The sequence below is a fragment of the Cetorhinus maximus genome, chromosome 3 (genome assembly GCF_964194155.1).
Source record: "Cetorhinus maximus chromosome 3, sCetMax3.hap1.1, whole genome shotgun sequence".
In the NCBI taxonomy this organism is placed as follows: domain Eukaryota; kingdom Metazoa; phylum Chordata; class Chondrichthyes; order Lamniformes; family Cetorhinidae; genus Cetorhinus; species Cetorhinus maximus.
Window position 1 is genome coordinate 31879538 of NC_135881.1, and position 27224 is coordinate 31906761.

At 41.6% G+C, this 27224-nt stretch overlaps 1 protein-coding gene across 1 annotated transcript in view; it reads right to left on the reverse strand.

Annotated features, from left to right (window-relative positions):
- Positions 1–27224, reverse strand: part of adarb2 (adenosine deaminase RNA specific B2 (inactive)) — a 386995-nt gene that overhangs the window by 184749 nt on the left and 175022 nt on the right. Inside the window, exon 4 of the mRNA XM_078535348.1 lies at positions 12139–12253. Within this exon, the coding sequence (XP_078391474.1) occupies positions 12139–12253 (115 nt within the window). The remainder of the gene's footprint in view (positions 1–12138; positions 12254–27224) is intronic.

Genomic DNA, 27224 nt, shown 5'->3' on the forward strand with positions numbered 1-27224 from the left:
TCATTAATGTTATGGGATAGTGGTATCTACTGTCCAAAAGAGGTGTTGCAGGAGAAAGTGTTAGTTGGTGGAATTCATGGAGGGTTTAGGTCTATTTCATTATATAAAATACATTTAAAGAGTGATTTGAAAACAGGAGAGGTGATTATTGGAGTGGTGGAGAAATTGCCTATTACAGGGTTCAATTTATTCTAGGGAATGATATAGCTGGATCGCAAATATTGACTATGCCTATTGTAGTAGAGGAACCCGTTGAGATGCAATTAACGGAGGTTTTACAGAAAGGCCATCCTGGATTGTTTTCAGATCATGTGGTGATAAGGTCACAGGGACACAAACTTAAACTGGAAGAGGAAGAATCTAAAAGACAGGGGGAGGATGCTGAACTTCAGTTGGCTGGATATATCTTTGAAAAGATTACTCAGGAAGAGAAGATTAGAGATGTTAATTGAGAAGTTTAGTTCCTTAAAGTTAGCGGAGCTACAGCAGCAGGATCCAGACTTAAAACCATTATACTTTGTCAGAGAGGATAAATAGAAGGATATACTGGTAGTGGTAAGTAAGGAGGAAGAAACAGAAATTAAAGACTCTGAAATTGACCTTCCTTTGATTAAGTTAGACAATGAGAACCTAAGAATCTAAATATGATAGTAAGTTACCTTCCAGAAAACTGTCGAAGTGATTTATAAGAGCTGTTGCAGTCACATACAGCAATTTGCAGAAATAGACCAGAGAAGACAAATTTGGCTTTGCATGATGTTGATGTGGGAGATTCAGTTTCAATACGGCAACACCCATATAGATTAAATCCAGTAAAATTGGCTCAAGTGCAGAAAGGAATTGAATTTATGCTTCAAAATGAAATCATAGAGCCCAGTCACAGTAATGGGAGCTCACCCATTGTAATGGTGCCAAAACTGGATGGATCACAAAGACTATGGGCAGAATTTTTCTGTTGGCGAGCTGGGGGCAGGGCCCACTCACCGATGCGAAAATGACACGGGATGACATCGGGGAGAACCCCCGATGTCATCCCTCCCCATTTAAATATTCAGGAAGGCGGGGGGACAGCGCGATCAGCTGTCCACCCGCTGACCTGTCAATGGCCAATTGAGGCCATTGACACGATCATTAAGCCAATTAAAGGCTGGTGGGCAGGCCAGGAGCCCCAGCAGGCTTCTAAAAAAACATGAAACCTCATCCACTGGCGGGATGAGGTTTCATGTCGGTTTTAAAAAAGTTTAATAAAGTTTTTGTGATATTTATTAACATGTCCCATCTCGTGTGACATTGTCACATGAGGGGGACACGTTAATAATTTTTTTATTATTCTATTTTTGAAGTTTGAAACACTGTCAGTAATCTCCCTGAGGCAGCGCTTAGTCTCAGGGAGATGTGCGCTCTTTCACGTGCATGCGTGAAAGAGCGCACTCTGACAGTTGGGGAATCCCTTCCCCCCCCAACCCCCCGTTGGGTGGCCTGCCCACTTAAAATGGCGGTGGGGCCCGTTTCGGTGGCGGCGATTGGCTGCCCGCCCGTCGCCGAGCTGGTGGGGCCCGCCCACCCATCAAGGGCAAAATTCTGCCCTATGTATTGATTACCGCAAATCAAGTGCGGATCCATATCCTATTCCATGGTTGGAGGATTGTATCAAGAGAGTGGGATTTATCATAAAAATTGGCTTACTGTGAGAATACTGGCATGCATCCTTATCCAAAAGGGCAAAAGAGATATCAGCTTTTGCAACTCACGATGGTCTATGTCAATGCAAAGGAGTGCCCTTTGCTATGAAAAATGCAGCAGCAACATTTCAGAGACTAACAAAGTGATTGAAGGACTAAGCAATTGTGCTGCCTATATTGATGACTTAGTGTTATTCAGTCAAACCAGGGAGGAACATCTACAACATTTAAAGGAACTGTTCGACAGACTTCAGGAGCCAATTTGGTTGTAAATTTGGTTAAAAGTGAATTTGGGAAAGAATCATTTACTTATTTAGGCCACACTGTTGGACATGGGCAAGAGCCCCACGAGATGCAAAAGTAAAAGCTATTGTAGAGTTCCCAGTGCCTACAATGAAATGGGATGTTTTGAGATTTCTGGGCATGAGTGGAGTTTATTGGAAATTCATGCCAAATTTCAACAGTGTAGTTGCTCCAGTGACTGAGTTATTGAAAAAGAACAGGAGATCCCAATGGACACAAGAGTGTCCGACTGCATTTGGCAGCTTGAAAGATGTACTCACCATTACACCTGTTCCAGCAGCATCTGATTGTACAATGCAGTTTAAAATGCCTGTTGAAAGCAGTGATGTGGTTGTTGGCGCTGTGTTACTACAGGAAGATGAATTGGGACTTGAGAAACCAGTGAGGTATTTCCCATGGGAGCTGATTGTACATCAGAAGAAATATTCAACTATCAAAAAACAAAATTTAAGTTTGGTTTTAGCTTTGCAGCATTTTGAAGTGTATGTTGCAAACATCTTTTCAGAGACAGTTGTATATGCTGATCACAATCTTTTGAAGTTTCTTGAAAAGTTTTGAGATAACAACGTCAGACTGTTCCAGTGGAGCTTGTTATTGCAACTGTTCAATTTAAAAATTGATGTGACTGGACAAGAGAATTTAATTGCAGATGTGTTGTCAATAGCTTAAATTCAAAAGGACTTGGATATAAGGAAATTGTGAATGGATTGGAATGAACTTTATTCTGACAAAAGAATTGTATATATTTTCATGGTTGGTGCATGTACACCATAGTGTAATAGTTTGTTTTATAGATAAGTAATATGAAGTGGGTTGAGGAGGTGAAAACATCTTTTTGAAATATATTTCATTTTTTCCATTGAGGTAGGTGTGAAGCTCCCTTATAGAATTTTAACCCTTGATGTTATTATTTTAATATTTTGGGAATATGGTGGTATTATGTAAAGAAGGCTGTGTGTGTGTGTGTGTGTGTGTGTGTGTGTGTGTGCGTGCATGATTAATTAAACTGGGCTAACGTTAGTAAAGACAGCTTGCCTGTGGGAACTGAGAAGTGAAAGGTAAAGATGCTAGATCTATGCATTTGTAATGAAAGCCTATGGTGAAGTTGAAAGCACAAGTAAGTAGGTTGGGTTTTAAAATTTGCATTAGGCGATAGGTAGGGACTTGACTTTTCAGCTGTTGAATTTCAATGGGAGTTTGAGGGAGTTTTATGACTTACAAAGGACTCATAAGTAAACCAGGGAAGGTTATTAAATTTTATTTGACCCAAAAGTGGTGGCAGTAGGAAAACATGAAAAATATTTACATTTTGGAAAAGTTGAGTTCAAAGAGGTACTTCGGACAATGGAATCTAAGATGAAAGGAGAAAAGAATATTTAAGGAAAGATGTTAAGCTGAGGGTGTTGACTGTGTGGGGGAGTTGTCCTGAAACCAGATCTATCCTGGGAGAAGGTGTGAAAGTTGTGAAGTTGAAGCAGCCGTCGAGTTTTTAAGCCAGAGAAGTCTTTGGTTTCAAAAAGCAGTCTATTTCTGAACCTTTCTTTTGGGTTTCCACAGCAGAGTGGAAGAGAGTGAGAAGTTGTGTGGTATACCATTACTAAAGTAACAGCAGCTTATGCCTTGGATAATATTACTGGATTTTTATGGTTAAAATTCTATAAGGGAGCTGCTGTCAAGTAGCTTACTTGTGTTTTCTGCCCAAATGGGTTTTTTGGGGGATGTTTTGTAAAACTGTTTTAACTGTGAAACTTTAATCTTGTGTGCATAGATTTTTTTTCCTTCTTGTTAATAAATCTTTTTATTTTAAAATCCTGGGAGTGTTACGGAGATTCTATGCTTCTGGAATCAATAGTTTTCCCCTTGTTTTCAGAATGCAAAAAAAGGTTATGATCAGTAAGACAGATTTCCCTCTGGGATCTGGCTTGCTCGGCAAATAACGTCAGCTGTGGTCATAACAGAAGGGAATAGAGTGTTAAAGAATCACAGAACCTTTACAGATTCCGCCCATTGAATCTACATCGGCTCTTTGAAAGAGTTTTCTACCAAGCCCTACTCCCCTGCCTTTCCCCGTAACCTTGCACATTCTTTCTCCTCAGGTAGCCATCCAATTCCCTTTTGAATACCTTGATCGAACCTGACTCCACCACCCTCTCAGGAAGTTCATTCCAGACTCCAACCACCCTCTGGGTGAAATAAAATTTCCCTCACATCAGTTTTACCTCTTTTGTCAATTATTTTGAATCTGTGCCCTCTAGTTCTTGATGCTCTCTTGTGTGGGAACTGTTCCTCATTATTTACCCTGTCCATATTCCTCAGGATCTTGAACACCTCTATCAAGTCTCCTTTCAGCCTTCTTTTCTCCAAGGTAAACAGTCCCAACCTCTCCAATCTATCCTCATAGCTACACTTCTTCATCCCTGGAAACGTTCTTCTGAATCTCCTCTGTGACTCTCTCCAATGCTTCAAATCCTTCCTCAAGTATGGTGCCCAGAACAGGATGCAGTACTCTAGCTGAGGTCTAACGAGTGCATTATACAAGTTCAACATGACCTCCTTACTCATGAACTCAGTGCTCCTATTAATAAAGCCTAGGATACTATATATTTCATTAACTGCTCTCTGAACATGCCCTGCCATCTTCAATGATTTATGTACATATACACCGAGGTCCCTCTGATCCTGCATCTCCTTTGGAGTTTCTCGGTTTATTTTGTACTGTCTCACCATATTCTTCCTACCAAAATGAATCACTTCACACTTCTCTGCATTGCACTTCATCTGCCACTTGCCTGCCCAATCCACCAACATGTCTATGTTCTTTTTTGACGTACAAGAGCATCCTCATCATGGTTGACGTTTCCGATCTTCATGTCACTTGCAAATTTTGAAACCATGCCCTGAACATCACAGTCTAGGTCACTAATATGTCAGGAAGAGCAAGGGTTCCAAAAACTGACCCCTGGGGAACTCCACTACAAACCTTCCTCCAATCTAAAAAAAATCCATTAACCACTACTCTGTTTCCTGTCACTCAGCCAATTTCTTATCCAAGTGCCTACTTTTCATTTTATTCCATGACCCAAGAATTTTACTCACAAGTCTGTTGTGTGACACTATCAAATGCCTTTTGAAAATTCATATCCATCACATCAGAAGCATTGCGCATATTAACCTTCTCTGTTAGCTCCTCAAAAAACTCCAGCAAGTTAGTTAAACATGATTTTCCCTTAATGAATCCATGCTGGCTTTCCTTAATTATCCTGCACTTGTCTAAGTGACTATTTTGTCCTGAACTATAGTTTCCAGAAGTTTCCCTACCACTGAAATCAAACTGACTGGTCTTTAATTGCCAGCTTTATCCTTGCACCCCTTTTTTGAATAAGAGTGTAACAGTCACAATTCTGCAGTCTTCTGGCATCACCCCTGTGTTTAAGGAAGACTGGAAAATTATCACCAGAACCTTTGCTTTTAATGCTCTCACTTCCCTCAGTACCCTTGGATGCATCTCATCTGGTCCTGGTACCTTGTCAATTTTAAGCAAAGATAGACTTTCTAAAACCTCCTCCTTCTCAACTGTAAATTCTTCAAAGAACAGGGCTCTGTATATTAAGATATGTAGCTTTATTTATTTATTAATATACAGGACCCTGTCCTTTGCAGACAGAAATATCATGCATGTACACACATTACGCCTGTTTCAGCTAAACAAAATCAATGAAAGCCATTTGCTAATTCATTCCTCAGGGCAATGCCTTGACCAAATCAGACTCAAGCTGCCTGGTTTAAATTTCAAACAATGCTTGGCAGTTAACTGTCAGTCACCATCACTGATGCATTCTTCATAGTAACGCCTCTACCAATCAGAGTCCACTTGCCAACCAATCAGCACTCTCTTCTCTTACAGTATAAATTGTTTTCCCCTTATATTGGTTTTCTTGTGGTGTCCTGATGAGTGCAAGATGAAAAACTTTGACATGTCCCTTTTTTCAGCAAGAACATCATTGTCCAAAACTGATGTGGTACGCCAGAAATGTGAACCTGCAATACATTGTTTCTGCATGTGGCAGCACTATAAGAACATAAGATCATTAGATATAGGAACAGGAGAAGGCCATTTGTCCCCTCAAGCCTGCTCCGCCAGTCAATAAGGTCATGGCTGATCAGATGTGGCCTTAACTCCAGTTTCCTCATAACCCTTAATTCACTTGTCAATCAAAAATCTGTCAAACTCAGCTTTGAATATGTTCAATGACCCAGGCTTCCCTGCTCATTGGGGGTGAAAATTCCGAACACTAACAGCCCTCTAAAAGAAGAAATTCCTCCTCATCTGTCTTAAATTTTGAATCTGTGCCCCTTAGTTCTAGATTTCCCCACAAAGGGACACATCCTCTCAGCATTTACCCTGCACTCTGAGGATTTAATCCCTTGCCAGATAAATTTATCTTAATGACAATATTTGAATTAACATATGCAAAAATTCTTCCTGGGTAAATAGCCAAGAATCCAGTGAAGGACCTTTAACATTGCAGTGGGGCCTGGTTTTCCACTTGTAGCCCAATCTGCATATCTAAAGAAGGACCTGAGTGCTTCAGGTGGGTGTCCTTGCTGCCTGCTCAGAAGGACTGGTTAAGACTGAATTTTTCCTGATCTATAGGTAGGTCACCAGCTGGCTGATTTTATCTGTCTAGCCCTCTAGCTTTTGCCTCTTTTGGATTGTGACTGAATTTAAGGAATTACTAGCTGTAAATAAAACTTGCATTTTTCACTGGGACTTTGATAAATTGTCCCAAGGTCTTAACTGAAGATAATTGTGTAGATGTGAGGAATTCTTGGAGGATTAGAAAATAGTTTTAGATGCAAAGCACCTCTCACTACTTCCATTTTAAAACTAACTTACTGTAAATCACTGCCCGTGATATTATTAAAAGTGAGAGGAAAATTATGTTGATTTTATCTAGTTTTGTTTATTATAAAATCATACACTATGAAAGTCCAGGTATGAGTCATCCAACATGTTTATCCTACATATTCCAAAGTGCATTTTAAAAAATTTGTTCATGGGATGTAAGCTTTACAAGGCCAGCATTTGTTGCCCAGCCCCAGTTGCTCTTGAGAAGGTGGTGGTGAGCTGCCTTCTTGAACAGCTTCAGATAATGTGCTGTTAGGAAGGGATTTCCAAGATTTGACCCAGCGACAGTGAAGGAATGGTGATATATTTTCAAGTCATGGTGGTGTGTGACTTGAAGGGAAATTGCAGGTGACAGTGTTCCCATGCATGTGTTGCCCCTATCCTCCTAGGCGGTAGAGGTCGTGTGTTTCGAAGGTGCTGTCAAAGAAGGCTTGGTGAGTAGCTTCACTGCACCTTGTAGATGGTACACACTATTGCCACTGTGCATCGGTGGTGGAGGGAGTGAATGTTTAAGGCAGGGGATTGGGTGCTAATCAAATGGGATGCTTTCTCCTGGATGGCATGTTGAGCTTCTTGAGTGTTGATGGAGCTGCACTCATCCAGGCAAGTGGAGAGTATCCATTACACTCATGACTTGTAAATGGTGGTCAGGGTATGGGGAGTCAGGAGGTGAGCCACTCACTGCAGAATTCCCAGCCTCTGACCTGCTCTTGCAGCCACAGTATTTACATGGCTATAACTGGTAACCCCCAAAATGTTGATAGTGGGGGATTCAGCAATTGTAGCGCCATTGAATGCCAAAGGGAGATGTTTAGGTTTCCTCTTGCTGGAGATGGTCTTGTCAGTAGTTGTGCTGATTGTTACTTGCCACTTATCAGGAGAAGCTGGATTGTTGTCTAGGTCTTGATGAGTGCAGGCACATACTGCTTCAATATCTGAGGAGTCACAAATGGTGAACATTGTACAATTATCAGTGAATATTCTCACTTCTGACCTTATGATGAAAGGAAGGTCATTAAGTGAAGCAACTGAAGACAGTTGGACCTGGACACTACCCTGAGGAACTCCTGCAGCGATGTCCTAGGACTGAGATGATTGGCCTCCAACAACTACAACCATCTTTCTTTGTGCTAGTTATGACTCCAATCAGTGGACAGTTTTCCCCCGATTCCTATTGTCTTTAATCTTGCTAGGGCTCTTTGATGCCACGTTTGGCCAAATGCTGCCTTGATGTCACGGAAAGTCACTTTCATCCCACCTCTGGAATTCAACTGTTTCTCCATGTTTGGACCATGGAGCGGAGTGGCCCTGGCGGAACCCAAACTGAACATCGGTGATTAGGTTTTAACTAAGTGCCACTCGATAGCATTGTCAATGACACCTTCCATAGCTTTGCTGATGGTCGAGAGTAGGCCAATCACGTGATAATTGGCTGCATTGGATTTGTCTTGCTTTTCATGGACAGGACATACCTGGGTAATTTAACATGCTGTTGGGTAGATGCTAGTGGCTGTACTGTGTACTGGAACAGCTTGGCTAAGGATGCGGCTTGTTTTTGGGCACACATCTTTAGTTCTATTGCCCAGATGTTGTCAGACCCCAAAGCCTTTGCAGTATCCAGTGCCTTCAGCCATTTTTAAATATCAAGTGTAATGCATCGAATTGACTGAAAATTGGCAGCTGTGATCTTGGGGACCTCAGGAACAGGGTGAGGTGGATCATCCACTCCGCACTTCTGGCTGAAGATGGTTGCCAATGCTTTAGCATTGTTTCTGCCATAATTGAGAATGGGGATGTTTATGGAGCCTTCTCCTCTGTTTAGTTGTTTAATTGCCCATTTGCGACTGGATGTGGCAGGACTGCAGAGCTTAGATCTCTTCCGTTGGTTGTGGGTTTGTCTATTTACAATTTTTAACAATGACTTTTGATAGTGGTATACAAACAGCAACATTCATCAGTTAATGTCACAACTATTGTTGTCAGCCTGGGAGAACACTGAATACCAGATACATTTAACTGGAACTCAATGGACTAGAGCTGTCTTCTGGTTGCCAAGCTGTGGAATTGTGCAAACAGCTAGGTAAACAATGCTGATTAATTACTAACAACAGAGACAGGAGAGACACGCTTGTCACTGTGGTATTCCTGGATTCCAGCTGGATTATTGGATGGAGGGACACAGAATATTTGTGAAGTGCAATTCAGTCGACTATAATTTTGAACAATGACAATGAGTATCTTGCGATTGTAGTCTTCTGTTGTTTGCGTCAAAGGGAAAATGCAAGCATGCAGGTTCAAAATCCATCGAGTAATTCAGCGCTGAGGGAAATAAAATTCATCTTCTGTCAAAGAGCCTACGAGTCTACAAAAACAAAGACATTGTTTTCTCATTTATAGCCTCCGGGATAGAATCTGTTGATTTATGCTTCATCTAAAGGAACTTTAACTCACTCTTTAGTTCTCAGTATCATTCGATAGTACATTTTGACTTCTAACATGGTCACAGATTTTTCTTATGTCAATAGACACGGCATATAAAATGCATACTCCATGCCTCTTTTATTTGACTCCCACGTGAAATGTAATTCATCTGCCTACCTCAGATTGACAAATTTCCTTACAGCATAAACTTCCAGGTAGGAGAGCAGAGGCAAAAACCCAGGAATCATTACTTTAGATGAAAGTGTGGGAGTGTAATGAGGGAGCAGAAGTTCCAATTAGTGAAAGGTAATTTTCAGACTGGCATCAGGAAATTCTTTGTCACATTCTCTGCCCCCTAATTTTACTCCCACCTTTTAACTGAAAGTAATGATTCTGGGTTAACATTTTTCTAAACTGTTAATAATCTTATATATGTCACAGTTGCTCCATATGAGCCTCTTTCTACCTCACTTCCTCTAACCCTATCAGTATAACCTTCTATTTCTTTCCTCCTCCTTATGCTTATCTAGACTCCTATTAAATGCATCTCTGTTTTTCTCCTCAGCTTTTCCTTGCGGTAGCTAGTTCCACATTCTAATCACTCTGTAAAGAAATTTCTCCTGAATTCTTTATTTAATTTCATGGTGATTATCTTCTGTGTGGCCTCTAACTTTGGTCTCCTTCTCAAGTGGAAGCATCTTCTCTGCATCTATCTTTCAATTCATGAGGTACATCCTTTATGTGTGTAGCACTTTCGTCTGCAATTATGCTTCCCACCTGCATACATTCGCCAACTCATTTTGTAATTTCTGAGCTGCCTCCTCTGATTCCGCTGCCCCTCAGTATTGGTATCATTTGAAAATTTGGCCATTTTGCATTAAGCTTCTGAATCCAAGTCTTTTATGCAAGTTAGATACAACAGTGGCCCCAGGACTCTGCCTTGAGGTAGCCCATACAGTATTAAATCCCCACTCCAACAAAATTCCTCCAATGAACACCCACTGTTTTCCAATCTTCAGGTATCCTTAGCCATTTCTAAGGCTTGCCTTGAATCTTCAGATCTTTGAGTTTAGTGTACTTTCATGTGGAACTTGTGGAAGTCAAGGCACACTGTTTGACAGGACTAGTCACAGATTAGGCAGGCAGCATTTTCTCCTTCTGATTCCAGGCTGACTGCTGTTAATTAGGTTATTGGTGTACATGTGATCCTGTACAGGTTTAGATCTGATAATTGATTCCATTATGCTATACTAGAAAGGTAGGTTAATGGGTTTGTGTTGCCTGTGTCTGTTTTGTCACCCTTTTTGAAGAAGGGCACAATATTAGCCACCTCATTTATATATTTAAAAAAACACATTGATTTTCCTTAGGGTGGCTTTGTTTAGAAGCATCTTGCTCATGTCTTCCTTGTGAATATTTGGAGGAAGAATTCATTCAGAATATTTACTATTTTGGGATCATCCGCAATTTCAAACCTATTTATGTCTTTCTATGAACTTCACTGGTCTCTGACTAGACTAGAGTGTTGTGGCACTATATGCCATCCAACTTTGGTATCTGTTTCTTCATTTCCAGACTGATCAAGAATGACACTGATTGTATTAACATAAGAAATTTGCAGTGAAAAGCAAACTGGTAGCATATCATTAAATATTACAGATAAAGTACTGAAAGCTAAAAATAAACAAGCAAATCAGATCAAACTTCCACATTCTCATTCAACTTTTTGATTTATGTAAATCCCTTATCAAGGCAAGGATTTACCAGAACTCAGGGACTCAGTATTAATACAGTAGAGAAATCATCATCCGAGGATCTAGAGGTTGATTCCATGTCTTGGAAATTATGGGATATGTGCTCAGCAATGCAAATTTATATCACTTGCTTGAATTTATAGGTGACTGACTGATAGGGTTGCCAACTGTGATTAAATGTATCCTGGAGGTTTGATCACATGACTTGCCCCTCCCCCACCCCTTGCACCGCTCCAGCCATTAGTCATCCAACATATCCATCCTTGTGACACACTGCCTTCCTAAGCCAATTGGAAAACAAAGACTCATTACCCAATTGGGTGATACTTGACAGTCAGCCAAACATTCTTTCTTCAACCCCATTTGCAATATTTTTATATCTGGTAAAGAAAATTGTTCAAAGAAAATGACAAAAAAAAACCTTTTTTAATGTCCCGATGATTTTTCTCCAGGGTTGCACAGTGCAGTGACCTGGAGATTGATCTCCAATTCCTGGAGACTCTAAGCCAATTCTGAAGGGTTGGCAACCTTACAATTGACTATGGACAATGAAAGAAAATCTGTTTATCTCTTGTCTCACTCAGGGGTAGCTAAATTGGCAACTCCTTGCCACAAATTGCTGGACGATTTGCACACTAATAATGGCATGTGCATTAATACACGCATCATTATTTTTCCAGCAAATTCTGGGCTAATCTCGAGGAACTGTATTTGTTGCTTGTGAATTTAGATGTTTGCCAGAGATAATCTAAAGGAACCTAAAACCATAACTCGGTTCAGCTAAAAGATAACTTACATAAAATATTTGAGCAGCGTTTGATAATTCAGACAACTACAATTGTTTAGAGCATGCCACAGCTATGAAATGTTAAAATAATTCTTCAAGGCTCCACAGCTAGCTGAAAAGGAGTAGTATATTCTTCAAGTCTAAACAGGTTTTCAGAAAATAGACTAGACAATAAAAACACATTAAGCAGTTTATACTAAAAGGAAAAAAAAGGAAGAATTCTCCAGGATACCACATTTTGTATTAAGGAAACATAATCCGCAGGGTTTAGACTTTCCTTACCTCTTGTCATTACGATTCCTGCCAGCACCTTATGCCGCGCATGTGAGGAGGTCAAATTGTCTGTCAGCTCTTTGAATTTCTCTGTGACCATCTGGAATACTGCATCAGCAAACTCCTGAAAGACACAGGTACATTTTATTGCTGCGAGGCTGTTTTTTTTTGTACATGATCTTATGTTGTCCACTCTGGTACAAATACTGAAGGCTACCTGTTCCATGGTTCTCTCTCTTCCTGAGCAATTGTTGAGATAAAAATATAACCAGTACACTTTTGTTTCTATGCTGAATGCTGGATAATTTCACTTACCAGGTGAGTTGTTTTCTACCTTGAACAGCAAGGCAATGAGACTGGTCCATTCAGTGTGCAATACCAACCCACATATCCTCCCTATTTGTTATTTCTCTATCTTCACTGCCATCTCCAGTTAGGTGCTATGATCTGTTATTAATCTTGCCTTCATCTTTCTTATTCATTTTTTGTACTACATGCAAGTTTTGACTCTTTTTAATGATTCATTTCTTCAGGTTAAAATACAAATACATGTAGTTGAATCTAGCAAATGCAGAGCAGGTTTTGCATATCCTTGGGTAACACTTTGTATTTTTCTTTGTTTTTGAGAGTAAGATGTGATGAGTGTTACTGTTCTTAGCCCATGGTTACCTGGAGTTCATAATATAGGTGCGTTTTGCAATTCTCGTTACATCATCTCTGCGATGGCTTTTAATCGTATTGATAACTAATAGAAGTCAAGTAATTTTGTCAGATTTATGTGACAAATCTAGATTTTTGTGAATAATTATTAATCATGAGTATGTGCATGTGTTTGTGGATATTTAAAAAAATCCTTGGGTTATTAATTCCAGCAAATAAATGAAAACGAAAGGTTGTCTCGATGCCTTCAAAATGCGTTCAATATCTTTCAGAACAAAACCAATATAAAGAGGAGAATTTCTCAATTTCTTCCAATAAACCAATTTGAAAAAGGAAATAGTTTTCTGTTTTCCTGGAACATCTTGCATGCGGTGATACGGACCACTAACTGCTGCTCTGTACTTTCAACATCATCTTTAAATGTTCTCTAATGGATCATCACATGTTGCCTAAAAACCAATTAAGGCAGTTATTTAGAGCAGATCTCATCTGAATGTCAGAGAGGCATTACCTGTTTTATTGGAGCCATTGAACAAATGCTGCCAAAATCAGATTTAATCCCTCCTACCTTCTCATATTAATGATTCATCTATGTTTATATACAAGTATCATTCATCGGTGAGTCATTTGACTATCATTCATAATGATATGCAAAACTTGATCTATTTTGAGTGATTGGATTAATATTTGAACTTTAAAAAGGCTAATTACACTATACAATGCACGTGATTTAATGGAACACAGCAATCTATATCTTTATTAAAGTCCTCTGTTTTGTTTGTCACATTGCCAGGGCATCTTTGGACTTGCGGAAGACAATCATCCTTGTTAGCAAGAGATAGCCAATAACATGTCAGAGATTATACCTGCAAGTCACTTTTTAATGTAAACACTAATTTGACACAATTTCATGATTGACAGAATATGCCAGGATTTGCCAATTCTGGCCCAGGCCCCCTTTCTGCATTCCTGGAGAATTAATGGAAACAAAACCATTTTTAGGAGCCAAACTGAATATTTTTTGTATTAAGCCTCAAAACGAGATGAGTTTGTAAAACACAAACTTTCTGATGTTTCCTTCTGAAGTAATTTTGTCAAAAAGGGCAACGCAAATTTTAAATAATTACAAGATAAGATACTACTAATATGAAAACCTTAATAAAAGGTTTTATAACCAAATGTAAAAATTTTGGCACCATTTTCATGGCAGGTCTAGACAGACTTACAATGCTCGAAATTATGGATGTTATGTATCAGAGGGCGTTAAATAGCAGTAGAAATAAAATCTACAAAATGCTGATGGCAATTCTGAGAGTTAATGCCACAGAGAATGTCCCATTCGATTGGAAATGTGCCAACTGGTTTCAAAAATTAAAGTAAATAAACCTAACTCACCAGAGGCCCATTAGTCTCACTTTGATAACTCAGTTCACTTGGTTTCAGAAGAGGCAGATCTGCCTGCCAGCCCACACTTTTTGACAAATTTACATCCTAAGTGAATGCCGGAAAGTCTTATCACACGGTGTCAGTCCTCTGGAAAGCCTTCACTAATACTACGACAGAGGCTTACAGCTGTGCATATACCAGGTAAAATCTAAAGGTGAATAAGGAGCTGGATGGAAGAGAACCAGTCAGCAGCTATTAGTTCAAGGAGTAAACCAGGGAGCTGTACTGAGTGCAATAACCCAGGGACTGATATTGAGGTCCCTACAGTTTCTAATCTCATCTTTGCATTCAAATCCCACCATGGCCTTGCACCACCTTATCTCTGTACCCATCTCCAGCCCTAGGATCCTCCGAGATTTCTGTACTCCTTCAATCCTGGCTTCCTGCATATCCCAATCCTAGTTGTTCCATCACTGGTGCTGGTGCTATCAACTGGCTCGGCCCCAAGACCTGGAATTCCTTCCCTAAACCTCTCTGCCTCTTGACTTCTCTCTCCTCTTTTGATATGCTACATAAAACCACCTCTTTGACCAACTTTCTGATCATTTGTCCAAATATGTACTTATGCGGCTTGGTGTCAAATTTGTTTGATAAAGTTCCTGTGATTCACCATGAGATGTTTTACTACATTAAAGATATTACTTAAATGCGCTTTGTGGTGGCTGTTGTAAATAAATGTCCTGGAATGCAAACTGATCAGATTAGGTGAGAGGGCCAATGCAGCCTAATGGATCAGTTAAGTAGCTAATGGAAGCCTTATATGAAGTGAGCAGAACTATGGAAAAGGACATTCAGTACAGTTAAGTACAAGTTCCTACACATTGGCACAAAAAAAAATAGGACATATTTAATTAATGAATGATGTTGAATTGGCTCAGGCATGGTAAATGTTGGGTCTACTATGACTCCCAGGTCTCTTCCAGCCTCTTCCCAAGCTAGTTTATGATTTACCACATTAATACCTTGAAATTAGGCTCAGTTGGTATTAGCATATGATTGCTTGCATGAAATTCCTTTGACTGCTATTTCAAGGAAGCTGCTGATCTATTTGAAATAATCAGTTAGCCTCTCTATTAAATGGCAAGTAAAAGAATTTTGAATGAATTTGTTTAAGCACTCCTACACTAATATTCAAGGAGCTTAATTCAAGGTATAAGAATTGACTTGGTGATAAATTAGAGTCTGGGTAAGATTGCCTCCTTTGCTGAAATAGAGCATTTATGTGAGTTAGATGGCACAGAATAATTTGACCCTTGATGCAGATTCTTTCCCAAGTATAATGAGGCAATTCTATCATCTGCCTTGGCTATTTTTGAACTTTTCTCAAAATATTCCCAGCCATGCATTAAAGCAGATAAAGCAGAACATCTTAATTTTATTTTGAAGATGTTCGGAGAGTTGATCTACTTTGAATTGCCCTGCTTTGACACGACTTCTTTACAGAACAGGATTCTCTTCATAATCACATTTTAAGGACTTCTTCCTTGGACTGTCTGCTTCAACATAGCTGTGATGGAATTTGGACATCTTTCTCCCCCACCTAGCTTTGTTTGACCACATCTCTGTCACTCAGATGTGACAGCATTTCAAAACACTTGTCACTATAGAAATACACTTCTGCGGCATCTTTGGATTTGCATTGTATTACAGCCTTGCAAGCCATTATGTTTCAAACCGTGTAACAAAATTATATGCAAACAAAACTCCAGAGTGTTTACATACAAATCTTGCACCTCTATTTTTTTTCAAATCAACTTAATTTCCCCTGCACATCCTGATGGAAGTGACAGCTTCAAGTTCTGCTGTCTTCTAAAGCTTTGAAAGTTGCCCGAAATATAAATTAAGAACACATCTCCAGATTCCTAACAATGGCACATTGCAGCAAATGTAGTCTCTGTGATGTGATTTTATTGGGATTTTCTTAATGCGGGTTACTTTGTGCAGGTTTTAATAGTTTTCCACATTACTTTGGAGGGCTGTAGTCTGTGCTATGTGCTGGCAGCGAGAATAGAGTCAGGCAGAGATTTAACTGATGAGTGTATCACCCAGGAGATGCAGTTGATAACAAGGAGTCACTTGGAAGTATTTTACAGTCATCTGACTGAAGGAAGAGAGAAATATCAGCTGTCTATAAGACTTAGTTGTTTTTGTTTGGAAACTCAAACATGAATAATCGCATTTATCTACATAATCATCATTTGAACACCTACCTTATAACACTAATTGTCTGCTTCGATTGTCTTTTAGGTTGATGCAGTATTTGGTACCTGATTGCTAACCAATTTTGCTACTACCACTTATACACTGACAATTTCCAAGGCCGTCAATTTTGGATGGGAATTTTATAAACCTAGAAATCATTGTTCATTATATTATGGTTTGTGATACTAGCACATACCTGCTGAACCTGCTCAATGTGATCTTCTCTTTCCAAGTCAACATGATGGGTAAGGTCAGCTTTTTTTCCCCCCCTATAACTGGGAAACATCAACCCTTTGAGATCCGCAGTGGGGTGAAACAGGGTTATGTTCTGGCATCGGCAAACCCTGGCATATTCTTCTCTTTGCTGCTGTCATATATCTTAGGTCATCTACAGTTGGTGTCTACTTACATACCAGAACTGACAGAAAGCTGTTCAATCTTGCTCGCCTGAGATCCAAGACAAAGATGCATCAAGTATTCAGTTGCTGTACGCTTACAATGCTACACTAGCATTTCATACAGAGGATAACCTTCAGCGACAAATGGAAAGACTCTCTCACTCCTGGAAAGAGTTTGGTTTGACCATCATCAGCAAACAAATGTCATGGTCCAGAATGTTGCCATACCACCATCGATCAGAATGAACAATGTGATGCTGGACGTTGTTGATAGCTTCACATTTCTAGGCTCCACAATCACCAGCAATGTGTCACTTGATGCTGAAATCAACACATGCATCACAAAAGCTGCAGCTGTTATTTCCAAGCTGAGTAAGAGAGTGTGGAACACCAGCAACCTGACAGAGTAACAAATTGTGATTCAACCAAGCCTGCATCCTCAGTGCACTCCTCTACAATGGAGAGCCCTAGACAATATATGCTAGGTAGAGGAAAAAGCTGAACAGTTTCCACCTTTGCTATCTCAGACCTACCCTCAGCATCTCTTTGCAGGACAAGGTCACCAACTCAAGCGGTCATGGAGCATGCTAATTCCATCAGCATAAACTCATTGCTAAGCCAACATCATCAGCACTGGCTCAGCCATACTCATTGGATGGATGACAACTGTATAACCAAAGACCTTCTGTACAGTGAATTGCCCACTGGGTCATGTCCTCCTGGGTGTCCATACTTCTGCTACAAGGACATCTGCAAGTGAGATATGAAGATTGCAGATATGACACTTGTCATGAGGGTATGCCCCTTTATTTGTGAAAATATCAATTTTCAACTTTCAACTGACTGGAAATTTTGCAATTTGAACTGATACAGAGCAAATGGCTTAAAAACGCAAGGCCACATTCCAAAGTGAAGGTGAGCACCAAATAAATCACCCTTAGGGAAGTGTGAAGAGAGACATTTGCTACAAACCAGGCACCCATTGAAACTCATAACTGTCTAAGGAAGAAACACTAAAAATGCAAAGTATCAGACATTGAAATAATGGCTGCCACAGACAGACACACTCAAAACCTCTCGGAAATACACAATAGGTGAAGTATTTCAAGACAGGGCTGCCCAGCCACTTGAGAGAGATTGCAAGTGACACAGGCAGTGTCAAGAAAGTCTTCAACAGAGGAACAGCCTGAAGGCTGCTCTCTCCCCCTCCTGAAATAAGTGAGTTGCCTGGTTCGAGAAGCTAATGCTACCAAAAATCTACCAGCAAACCAAAATCTCATAATAATTGCAACATCTTATACATCTGATTGCATCCAAGATATCCACTTACCAAATAAGGCAGCAGAAGACATTCTGTGAATCACTACTGTTTTATTGTTAAACTATAGCTCAGTATTAATACCACTTTCCACTCTTCCCTTCTGAATCCTTTCCCTGTCCAAAAGCAAAAACCCCACCCCCTACCAGGGAAAAACCCAGCTCTTAAGTACAGGCTTCAATGAGCATCACCTGCTCTCAATTCATTCTGAAGCTTGTCCCTCTTTACTCTTAAAGGGACCTTCATTTCTAACATTGTTACAAAACCAACTAACCTAATTTTTAAAAAATTCATTCACGGGATGTGAGCTTCGCTGGCTGGGCCAGCATTTATTGCCCATCCTAGTTTCCCTTCAGAAGGTGGTGGTGAGCTGCCTTCTTGAACCGCTGCAGTCCATGTGGTGTAGGTACACCCACAGTGCTGTTAGGAAGGGAGTTCCAGGATTTTGACCCAGCAACAGTGAAGAAACAATGATATCTTTCCAAGCCAGGATGTTGAGTGGCTTGGAGGGGAATTTCCAGGTGGTGTTCCCATCTATCTGCTGCCCTTGTCCTTCTAGATGGTAGTGGTCGTGAGTTTGGAAGATGCTGTCTAAGTGTGAGACCTTGTCAAAGGCTTTCTTGAAATCCATATAAACTACATCAACTGCGCTACCCTCATCTACACACCTGGTCACCACCTCAAAAAATTCAATCAAATTTGTTGGGCATGGCCTCCCTCTGACAAAGCCATGCTGACTATCCCCGATCAAACCTTGCCTCTCCAAGTGGAGATAGATTCTCTCCTTCAGAATTTTCTCCAATAGCTCCCCTACCACTGACATGAGACTCACTGGCCTGTAGTTCCCTGGCTTATCTCTACAACCCTTCTTAAATAGCGGAACCACATTAGCTGTTCTCCAGTCCTCTGGCATCTCCCCCGTGGCCAGAGAGGAATTAAAAATTCGGGTCAGAGCCCCTGAGATATCCTCCCTTGCCACCCTCAGCAGTCTGGGACACAAATCATCTGGACCTGGAGATTTGTCCACTTTTAAGCCTGTCAACACCTCCAGTACCTTGTCACTCCCTTTCTCAATTTGCTCAATAACCTCTCAGTCTCTCTCCCCGAGTTCAGTACCGTCATCCTCATTCTCTTGGATGAAGATGGATGTGAAGTATTCGTTCAACACTCTACCGGTGTCCTCTGGCTCCACCCATAGATTGCCCCTTGGTCCCTTATGGGCCCTACTCTTTCCCTGGTTATCCTCCTCCCATTGATATACTTATAGAATATCTTGGGATTTTCCCTACTTTTACCAGCCAGAGCTTTCTCATATCCCCTATTTGCTCTCCGAATTGCTTTCTTAAGCTCCACCCTGCACTTTCTGTAATTCACTAATGCCTCCGCTGATTTGCTTCCCTTGTACCTGCTAAAAGCCTCTCTTTTCCTTCTCATCGTATCCTGAATATCTTTGGTCATCCATGGTCCTTTGGGCTTGTTACTCCTTCCTATCACTCTAGAGGGAACATGTTGAGCCTGTACCCTCCCCATTTCCTTTTTGAACGCCCCCCACTGCCCTTCTGTAGATTTCCCCACAAGTAGCTGTTCCCAGTCTACCTTGGCCAGATTCTGCCTTATTTTACTAAAATCCACTCTCTCCCAATCCAAAACATTTTTTTTGCAACTTGTCTATTTCTTTGTCCATAACAAGCTTAAATTGTACCATGTTGTTGTCGCTATCACTAAAATGCTCCCCCACCACCACCTCAGCCACCTGTCTGGCTTCATTCCCCAGAATTAGGTCTAGCACTGCGCCGTCCCTTGTTGGACCCTCTACATATTGACCTAAAAAGTTCTCCTGTTCACATTTTAAGAAATCTGCTCCATCCAAGCCCTTAACACTATGTCTATCCCAATTAATGTTGAAAACGTTGAAATCTCCTAATATAATTACCCTATTGTTATTGTTTTTACACACCTCCGCGAATTGTGCACATATTTGCTCCTCAATTTCCCGCTGACTATCTGGGGGTTTATAATAAACACCTAACAATGTGGCTGCCCCTTTTTTATTCCTAAGCTCTACCCACAAAGCTTCATTCGATGCCCCCTCCAATATATCATCTCTCCTTACTGCAGTAACTGACTCCTTAACTAATAATGCAATGCCTCCTCCTCTTTTACCCCCTCCCCAGTCTCGCCTGAAGATTCTATATCCCAGAATTTTGAGCTGCCAGTCCTGCCCTTCCCTCAACCACGTCTCAGTGATGGCTACTATATCACAATTCCACGTGTCAATCCTCACCATTAAGTCATCCATTTTAGCTGTAATACTCCTGGCATTAAAGTAGAGGCCATCCAGCCTTGCCTTACTCCCTTGAAACTTAATGCAGCTGTACTACCTCTGACTTGATTGTTTTACTGTATTATGATGTGTCCCTATTCTGTGTTCCCTCCCCGTGCCGAATTAGTTTAAACTCCTCCCAACAGCAGGAGCAAACCCGCCCGCAAGGATGTTAGTCTCGCTCTGGTTCAGATGTAGACTGTCCCGTTTGTACAGGTCCCACCTTCCCCAGAAACGGTCCCAGTGATCCAGGAATCTAAAACCCTCCCTCCTGCACCAACTCTTAAGCCATGTATTCATCTGTGCTATTCTCCTATTTCTGAGCTCACTAGCATGTGGCACTGGGAGTAATCCAGAGATTACAACCCGAGAGGTCCTGCTTTTTAGTTTACTGCCTAACTCCCTGAATGCATGACCTCATCCCTCTTTCTACCTATGTCATTGGTACCAACATGTACCATGACCTCTGTCTTATCACCCTCCCCCTTCAGAATGCCCTGCAGCCATTCAGTGACGTCCCGGACCCTGGCACCAGGGAGGCAACACACCATCCTGGAGTCATGTTGACGGCTACAGTAGCGCCTATCTGTTCCTCTGACTATAGAATCCCCTATTACTATTGCCCTTCCTCTCTTCCTCCCCTCCTGTACAGACAGGCTGCTTGTGGTGCCAGAAGCTTGGCTCTGTCTGCACTCCCTGGAGGAACCAGTGCCCTCATAGCCTCCAAAATGGAATACCGATTTGCGAGCGGGACCCCAGGAGACTCCTGAACTACCTGCCTGTTTCTCTTGGACTGCCTGGTGGTCACCCAGTCCCTTCCTTCCTCAAGTCCCTTCACCTGTGGTGTGACCACCTCTCTAAACGTGCTATCCACGATGCTCTCAGACTCGCGGATGCTCCACAGTGTCTCCAGCCGCTATTCCAGCTCTGAAACCCGAGCTTCCAGGAGCTGCAGCTGGATACACTTCCTGCACACATGCTGGTCCCGGGCACTGGAAATTTTCCTGGCTTCCCACATGGAGCACGAGGAGCATGCCACTGCTTTGAGCTCTCCTGCCATGACTTATCCCTTTAAATTAAACCTATTAAATCAATTACTCTAGGGCCCTTCTTTCCTGATCCTCGTTACTTTAGAATATACAAACTATAAACCACAAAAAGGCCTTAAACTATAAGCGATAAAAGTAGTAAATACTTACCCAATCTTACCCACTACTTACCAGTCATTTCTCTCCCCTGTAGCCTCTACTGCTACAGTGGGGCAAGACCACCCTCTGAAGATTTAAGAAGTTGGATAGCAAAGAAAAAATGCAAAGAGCACCTCTTCCCCTCTGCACCAAGTTCCTACTGTGCACCAAATTGCCAATACCCACACTCACTCTGACTGTGTTTCAGTCAGGATGAGGTCTCTCCCTTGCTCATGTGCAAGCTCACTAATGATAAATATGGCCTATAAATTGTCTTCAATAAACAGTTATATTGGATGAAATTCATCAGGGTGATAATAACCCCACATGCCTGACAAAAACTGGACTGTGTGCAGTTAAAATGACTTATCCACCAATTTCCTGCCTGCTTTGTGCCAATCCTAATGTTAATGTGCTCAACTCAGCAGGTGGCAAAGACCCGTCTCTGATATAGTCCTTTAGTTGTCAGAGCCAGTCAGGCTCTAATAACATTATGGCCTAAATAGGGAAACTGCTAGGTGAAGAGAGCAAGAGGAGGTTTCGGGAGCAGAAGAGGCCACCAAAGGTAAGCTTTTTTTGCTTTCCTTGTCAGGCCAGGAGGAATGGGAGTACTCTTCTGGACTCCACAAGGAAAGTTTAGGCCTTCTCCATCCCAGAGCTTCCCCTCCTTCCCTCTGTCTGCACTTAGCTTCTTGCTGATGAAGCTTCACTTGGTGCCAGCCGACGACCTCCTACTGCCAGAACATCTGCTCCTGTCCACTGACCAGCCACCACTTTCTTCCCCAACTCAGATGTTCGGCTCACTGGTGGAATGCAGCAGGAGGCCGCGGCATTGGGATCGCTGCCAACACTGGGACCTGGGAAGTCTACTCTCAAGAGCAAACGGACAGCTTCGTGTCAGGTAAGAGCTGGGTTCACCAGCAAGGAACCACCAGGGATCTGTTTGGGAGTGAGGAGCAGAGTGTATCCGGGAACATGGTGGCCGAGAGTACCACAACAGGAGGAAGCAGCAGGGAAGACACTTACTTTTTGATATTTAGTTGGTCATGGACACATTGAAGTTCAAAAGGTAGCGCCCTGCAAAATTTTTTCTATTGAGCTAAAAGGTTCTGGACGATGAACCTTGTAACTGTGCTATTGAGAGTGCTTAATTTGATTTTAAAAGATATACATCTCAACCTTTGACTGGCCTTTGACAAGGAAGGGTTAAAGCTTAAAGGGATTATTGCTGCATTGGCATATTTTTAGGCAAACTAAACTCCCGCTGCTGTGAGGAATAGCCTGAACCAAAAGCTCATCATGTTAAAAGTGCCTTGCACTGTCCACTGGAGGTTATAGTGGAGATGGAGAGGCTCATGTTATGTTTGCTTTCAATGCCAATCTGATCAAATGCATTGCACACTCCATATATTTCAGTCTGTCCACACTGTTAAGGCCACCAAGGAATTTCAGCAAAAAGCAAACTTTTCGAAATTGGTAAAAATTTTCTCAAGCGCATAATTCATTAATAAACACCTCTCAAAAATTATGAGGCATAACTGATGAAAATGTCATAAATGTAGAAGCATAGGGAACTATGAAGAAAGCCTTCTCTTGCCTCTGTATGATCCACTGGACTGCTCAACTAATGCCTTGAATTTCCAAAGGCTAGAGAATATGGCTTAGATGTATCATTATGAAATTTTACTGTTATGAGTACTTGACTGGGCTTAACAAGTTAGAAGTAATTTTCTAACTGTGTGCATCTGACTAGAAGCCTTGTCTGTTGGAAACAAGCAATGAAAGTATCAGGTGACTGTGCGTATGATTTTCCAACAGATGGGGAGGAGTTTGCTTGATGGGCAAGTGCAAAGGGGAAAAGTAGCATAGGGGAGATGGGGTATCAGTTTGCAGAGGGCTCAAAGGTGGCTTTTTGAGAAGAGGGTGTGAGAATATGGCAGTTTTGAAAGTGAGGCAGTCAATATCTAAGGAGAGGGAAACATTTACAATGCCAGCAAATGTCCTCATGTTTAAATCACTTCATGCCCTCTCTACCTCTGTATCTTTTCCAGCTCTACAACTCTCTGAGAAGCCTGTGTTCCTCTGACTCTGGCCTCTTGGGAATCCTTTCTCCCTTTGCCCCATCATTAGCTGCCATGCCTTCAGCCCCTGCATTGTGGAATTCCCTCCCTCAATCTCACTACCTCTCCACCTCCATCTTTAAGACCCTGATTAAAACCCAACCATTTGACCAAGTCTTCGGTCACTTCTCTTAATATCTCACATGGTGTCAAGTTTTATCTGATTAGCCATCTGCTGTTTTTTTCTACGTTAAAGACGCTACATAAATGCAAATGATTATTGTATAGCAACATGGATTTGATTACAAAATAATGACCATTGCTCCTTTATGGACTGATGATTATTTCCTTCTGTTTCAGCTGGGTAGTGTTATGAATTAAATGTAGTCTAATTCCATCAGTCTACTGCAGTTGGCAGTGATACAGTAGTGCATTTGATTCCGAACTTTATGCTGGGGAGAGAATAGACACAAGAATGATAATCTTCACAACTATGGTGTGTGAATGCTGATGGGATTTCCTCCCACTCAGTTCTTCGAAGATCAGCTCATTGTTTCCATTTGAATGTAAATAGTTCTCAGTCCCACTCAAGAGTTTGCAAAGAATGAATCTCAAGTATAACCTCAGTTGACAGAAATAACATTTTAACGAACTGAGTATTAAAAAGCCCACATACAAAATTCTAACACATCTGCTGCTGCATTTACCATGGCTCTTGCCCATTGTTCCTAAAGGAAAAAAATGATTTGGTTTTATGACCCCTCAGGATTCATTCCTGGAATTTATTGCTAAGGCAACGCACAATGCCAATGCCAATGCCAATTTTGCAGAACTCTTCTCAGAGTCAATATTGTGTGTGCTAACAAATGTCAACAGGTGCTTTTTAACCCAAGCACCTTTTCTTACAGGGAGCTGTCTGAGGTTGTCTACAGGTGTTGAATAATTTAAAACATGCAGCAGGTTTCCGACAAAGGGATTGTTTCCAAAACAGGATATCAAAGATTTTCTTCTGATCAAACACAAAGGCTTTAGTTTGGTACGATGCTGAGGAGAGACTGTGACAGTGGGTGTAGGGTGCTGTTGTTGTTGACAATTCTGGAATATGTGGAGGGAGAAGCAGAGGTGATGTTTCAGGCTGATGACGTTTCACCAGAACACTTTTGAGTTCTAATTTTGAAGCCCCGACTGGGTTGAGGTCAGCAAGTTAGGTAGGGGTCAAGGGACATCCACCTGGTAGACCAGAGGCTTCCGATTGGTTGGATGCATCCTGATCTTTTCTGTCTATTGCCTCTTAGTTCTCAGCCTCATTCATTATCTTCAGTTCTTTACTCAGAGAGTGGCTAGAATCAGGAACTCTCTACCAGATGGGGTCGTTAAGGCAAATGTATTTGAGGGGGAACTAGCTAAGTGCATGAGGGAGTAAGGAATAGAAGGATACACAGGTAGGATTGTTACAGCACAGAAGGAGGCCATTTGACTGTTCGTGTTTGTGTTGGCTCTCCAAATGAGCAATGCACCTAATGCCACTCCCCAGCCTTCTCCCTGTAACCCTTCCTCCAATCCATGGCAACCAGGTGGGAGGTAGTTAAAATTGAGGCCTTCATGAAATACAAATTTGCAGGTAGAAGGGAGCTATTCAGCTTGCCTTGTGCACACTGAATTTGGGCCACTCTTGGAATGTTGAATTTCAATAGCCTCATTTTTTCACCGTTGTCCAATATTCAGTTACATTGTCTCTCTTTAAGTAAATACCCTGCACCCTTTTGAATGCTGTAGTTATTTTAGCATTCATCATTGTTTGTGGCAAAGCATGCCACCTTTCGATAATTCCTTGCAGCACTTGTGCTTTCTACCTAATGATCTTCCTGAAGGAAAAAACTGTGATATACTAAGATTGTAGCTATGTATACGAAAACATTAAACCTCGCTAATTAGATATAATATAAAAGATAAATTGATTGAGGCTGTGTACTTAGTGTGGCGGCTCAGCTGAAAGCAGTATGGATCTGAGAAGCAGACACAGAGGTCATTCATTGTAATGATAGATGATTGGGAGCACTGTGACTCAGAAGACACTGTGATATCTGTGGCCAAATCCCCATTCTGGGGTTCCATTGAGCGAGGCATTACAGTGGGATATAACTGTCACATCAATTATACAAGATAGTATAAATTACATTGTCAGCTTTTGCTTTAAAACAATGGGGAGAATTTTTCCTATGGCGGGCGGGGGCGGAGCTGATTGGCGCCCGCGATCAGCTGTGCGCCGCCATTTTACATGGGCGGGCCAATTAAGGCTCAGCGCTGCCTGTGTGGGCGGGGGGAGGAGGAAGAGTCGGGGCCTGTGCATGTGCGCGAAAGAGCATAGCAATCCCCCTGAGGCATGGAGCTGCCTCGGAGAGATTGAATAGATAATAAAACATTTTAATGAATGACAGTGTCGCATGAGTTGGGACATGATTATGAAGTAAGGAAAATTTATTTAGATGTTTTATAAAAGCTTCAAGAAACCTCATTCTGCCCGTGGGTGAGGTTTCCTGAAAAACGCGAAGGCTGCTTGGGTTTTAAACCTGCTCGCCAACCTTAAGGTTGGACGGGCAGCATTTCAAATACTTTAATTACTTTCTTAATGGCCTTAATAGGCCGGTGACATTTCGGTGGGCACACAGCCGTCTCCGGTGCGTGCCTGCCGAATGAAATATCAAGATGCCACGCACGCCCGATGTCATTGCGCGTCATTTTACGCGTTGGCATGTCGGGCTCGCCCCCGCACGCCGACTGGAAGATTCAGCCCAATATAAAATATCATGGGTCAAAATGTCTACTCTCAAGTGAAGTGCCAACCCTCATCAGAAACTATTTAGCAGCATGAGTTTTGCTAGATTGGGCACATGAAAAGGAAGTGAACTTCACTAGTTCTCTGGTGAGACCAAAAACTTCAAGCAGCATCTTGCTCATGTTCATACACATAAGGTGTACTGTAGCATGGAGTGGTGGGATGCAGGTCTATGCCTGCCATCTTGCAAACTGTAGCTTATCCAAACTGCGCTCACTCACCAGCTAAAGAAAACAAAGAGACAACGTTGTGTGCTGTGATTATCTGGGTATTCATAACGGGTTTATAAAAATACACTACCCATGAGTAATTTGAGCTCTGTGATGCCCCCATCCTCCCCCACCCCCCTTTCCATACGTTATGTTGTGCTGGTTTCTCATGTGACTGCAAGCCTTTTCCCATCGATATCTATTGCACTTCTCTTGCTGGCGCCGATGTGGCTCCATATTAAGTATGACAGATTCCTCACTCTTTTTGCTCTCACTGACAGTCAGGATGCTATTGGGAGGAGGGGCTATCCCAACATCTCATGAGATGTGAAATGGGTCAACTTTTGCTGGGGAGGATCTGGTGGAGAGGAGAGGAAGCAGGAATAGGGCGACTTTCCAATTGTATTCCTGACTTGGAGCTGGCAGATGCGGGGCGAGGGAAAAGGAAGCAGTTTT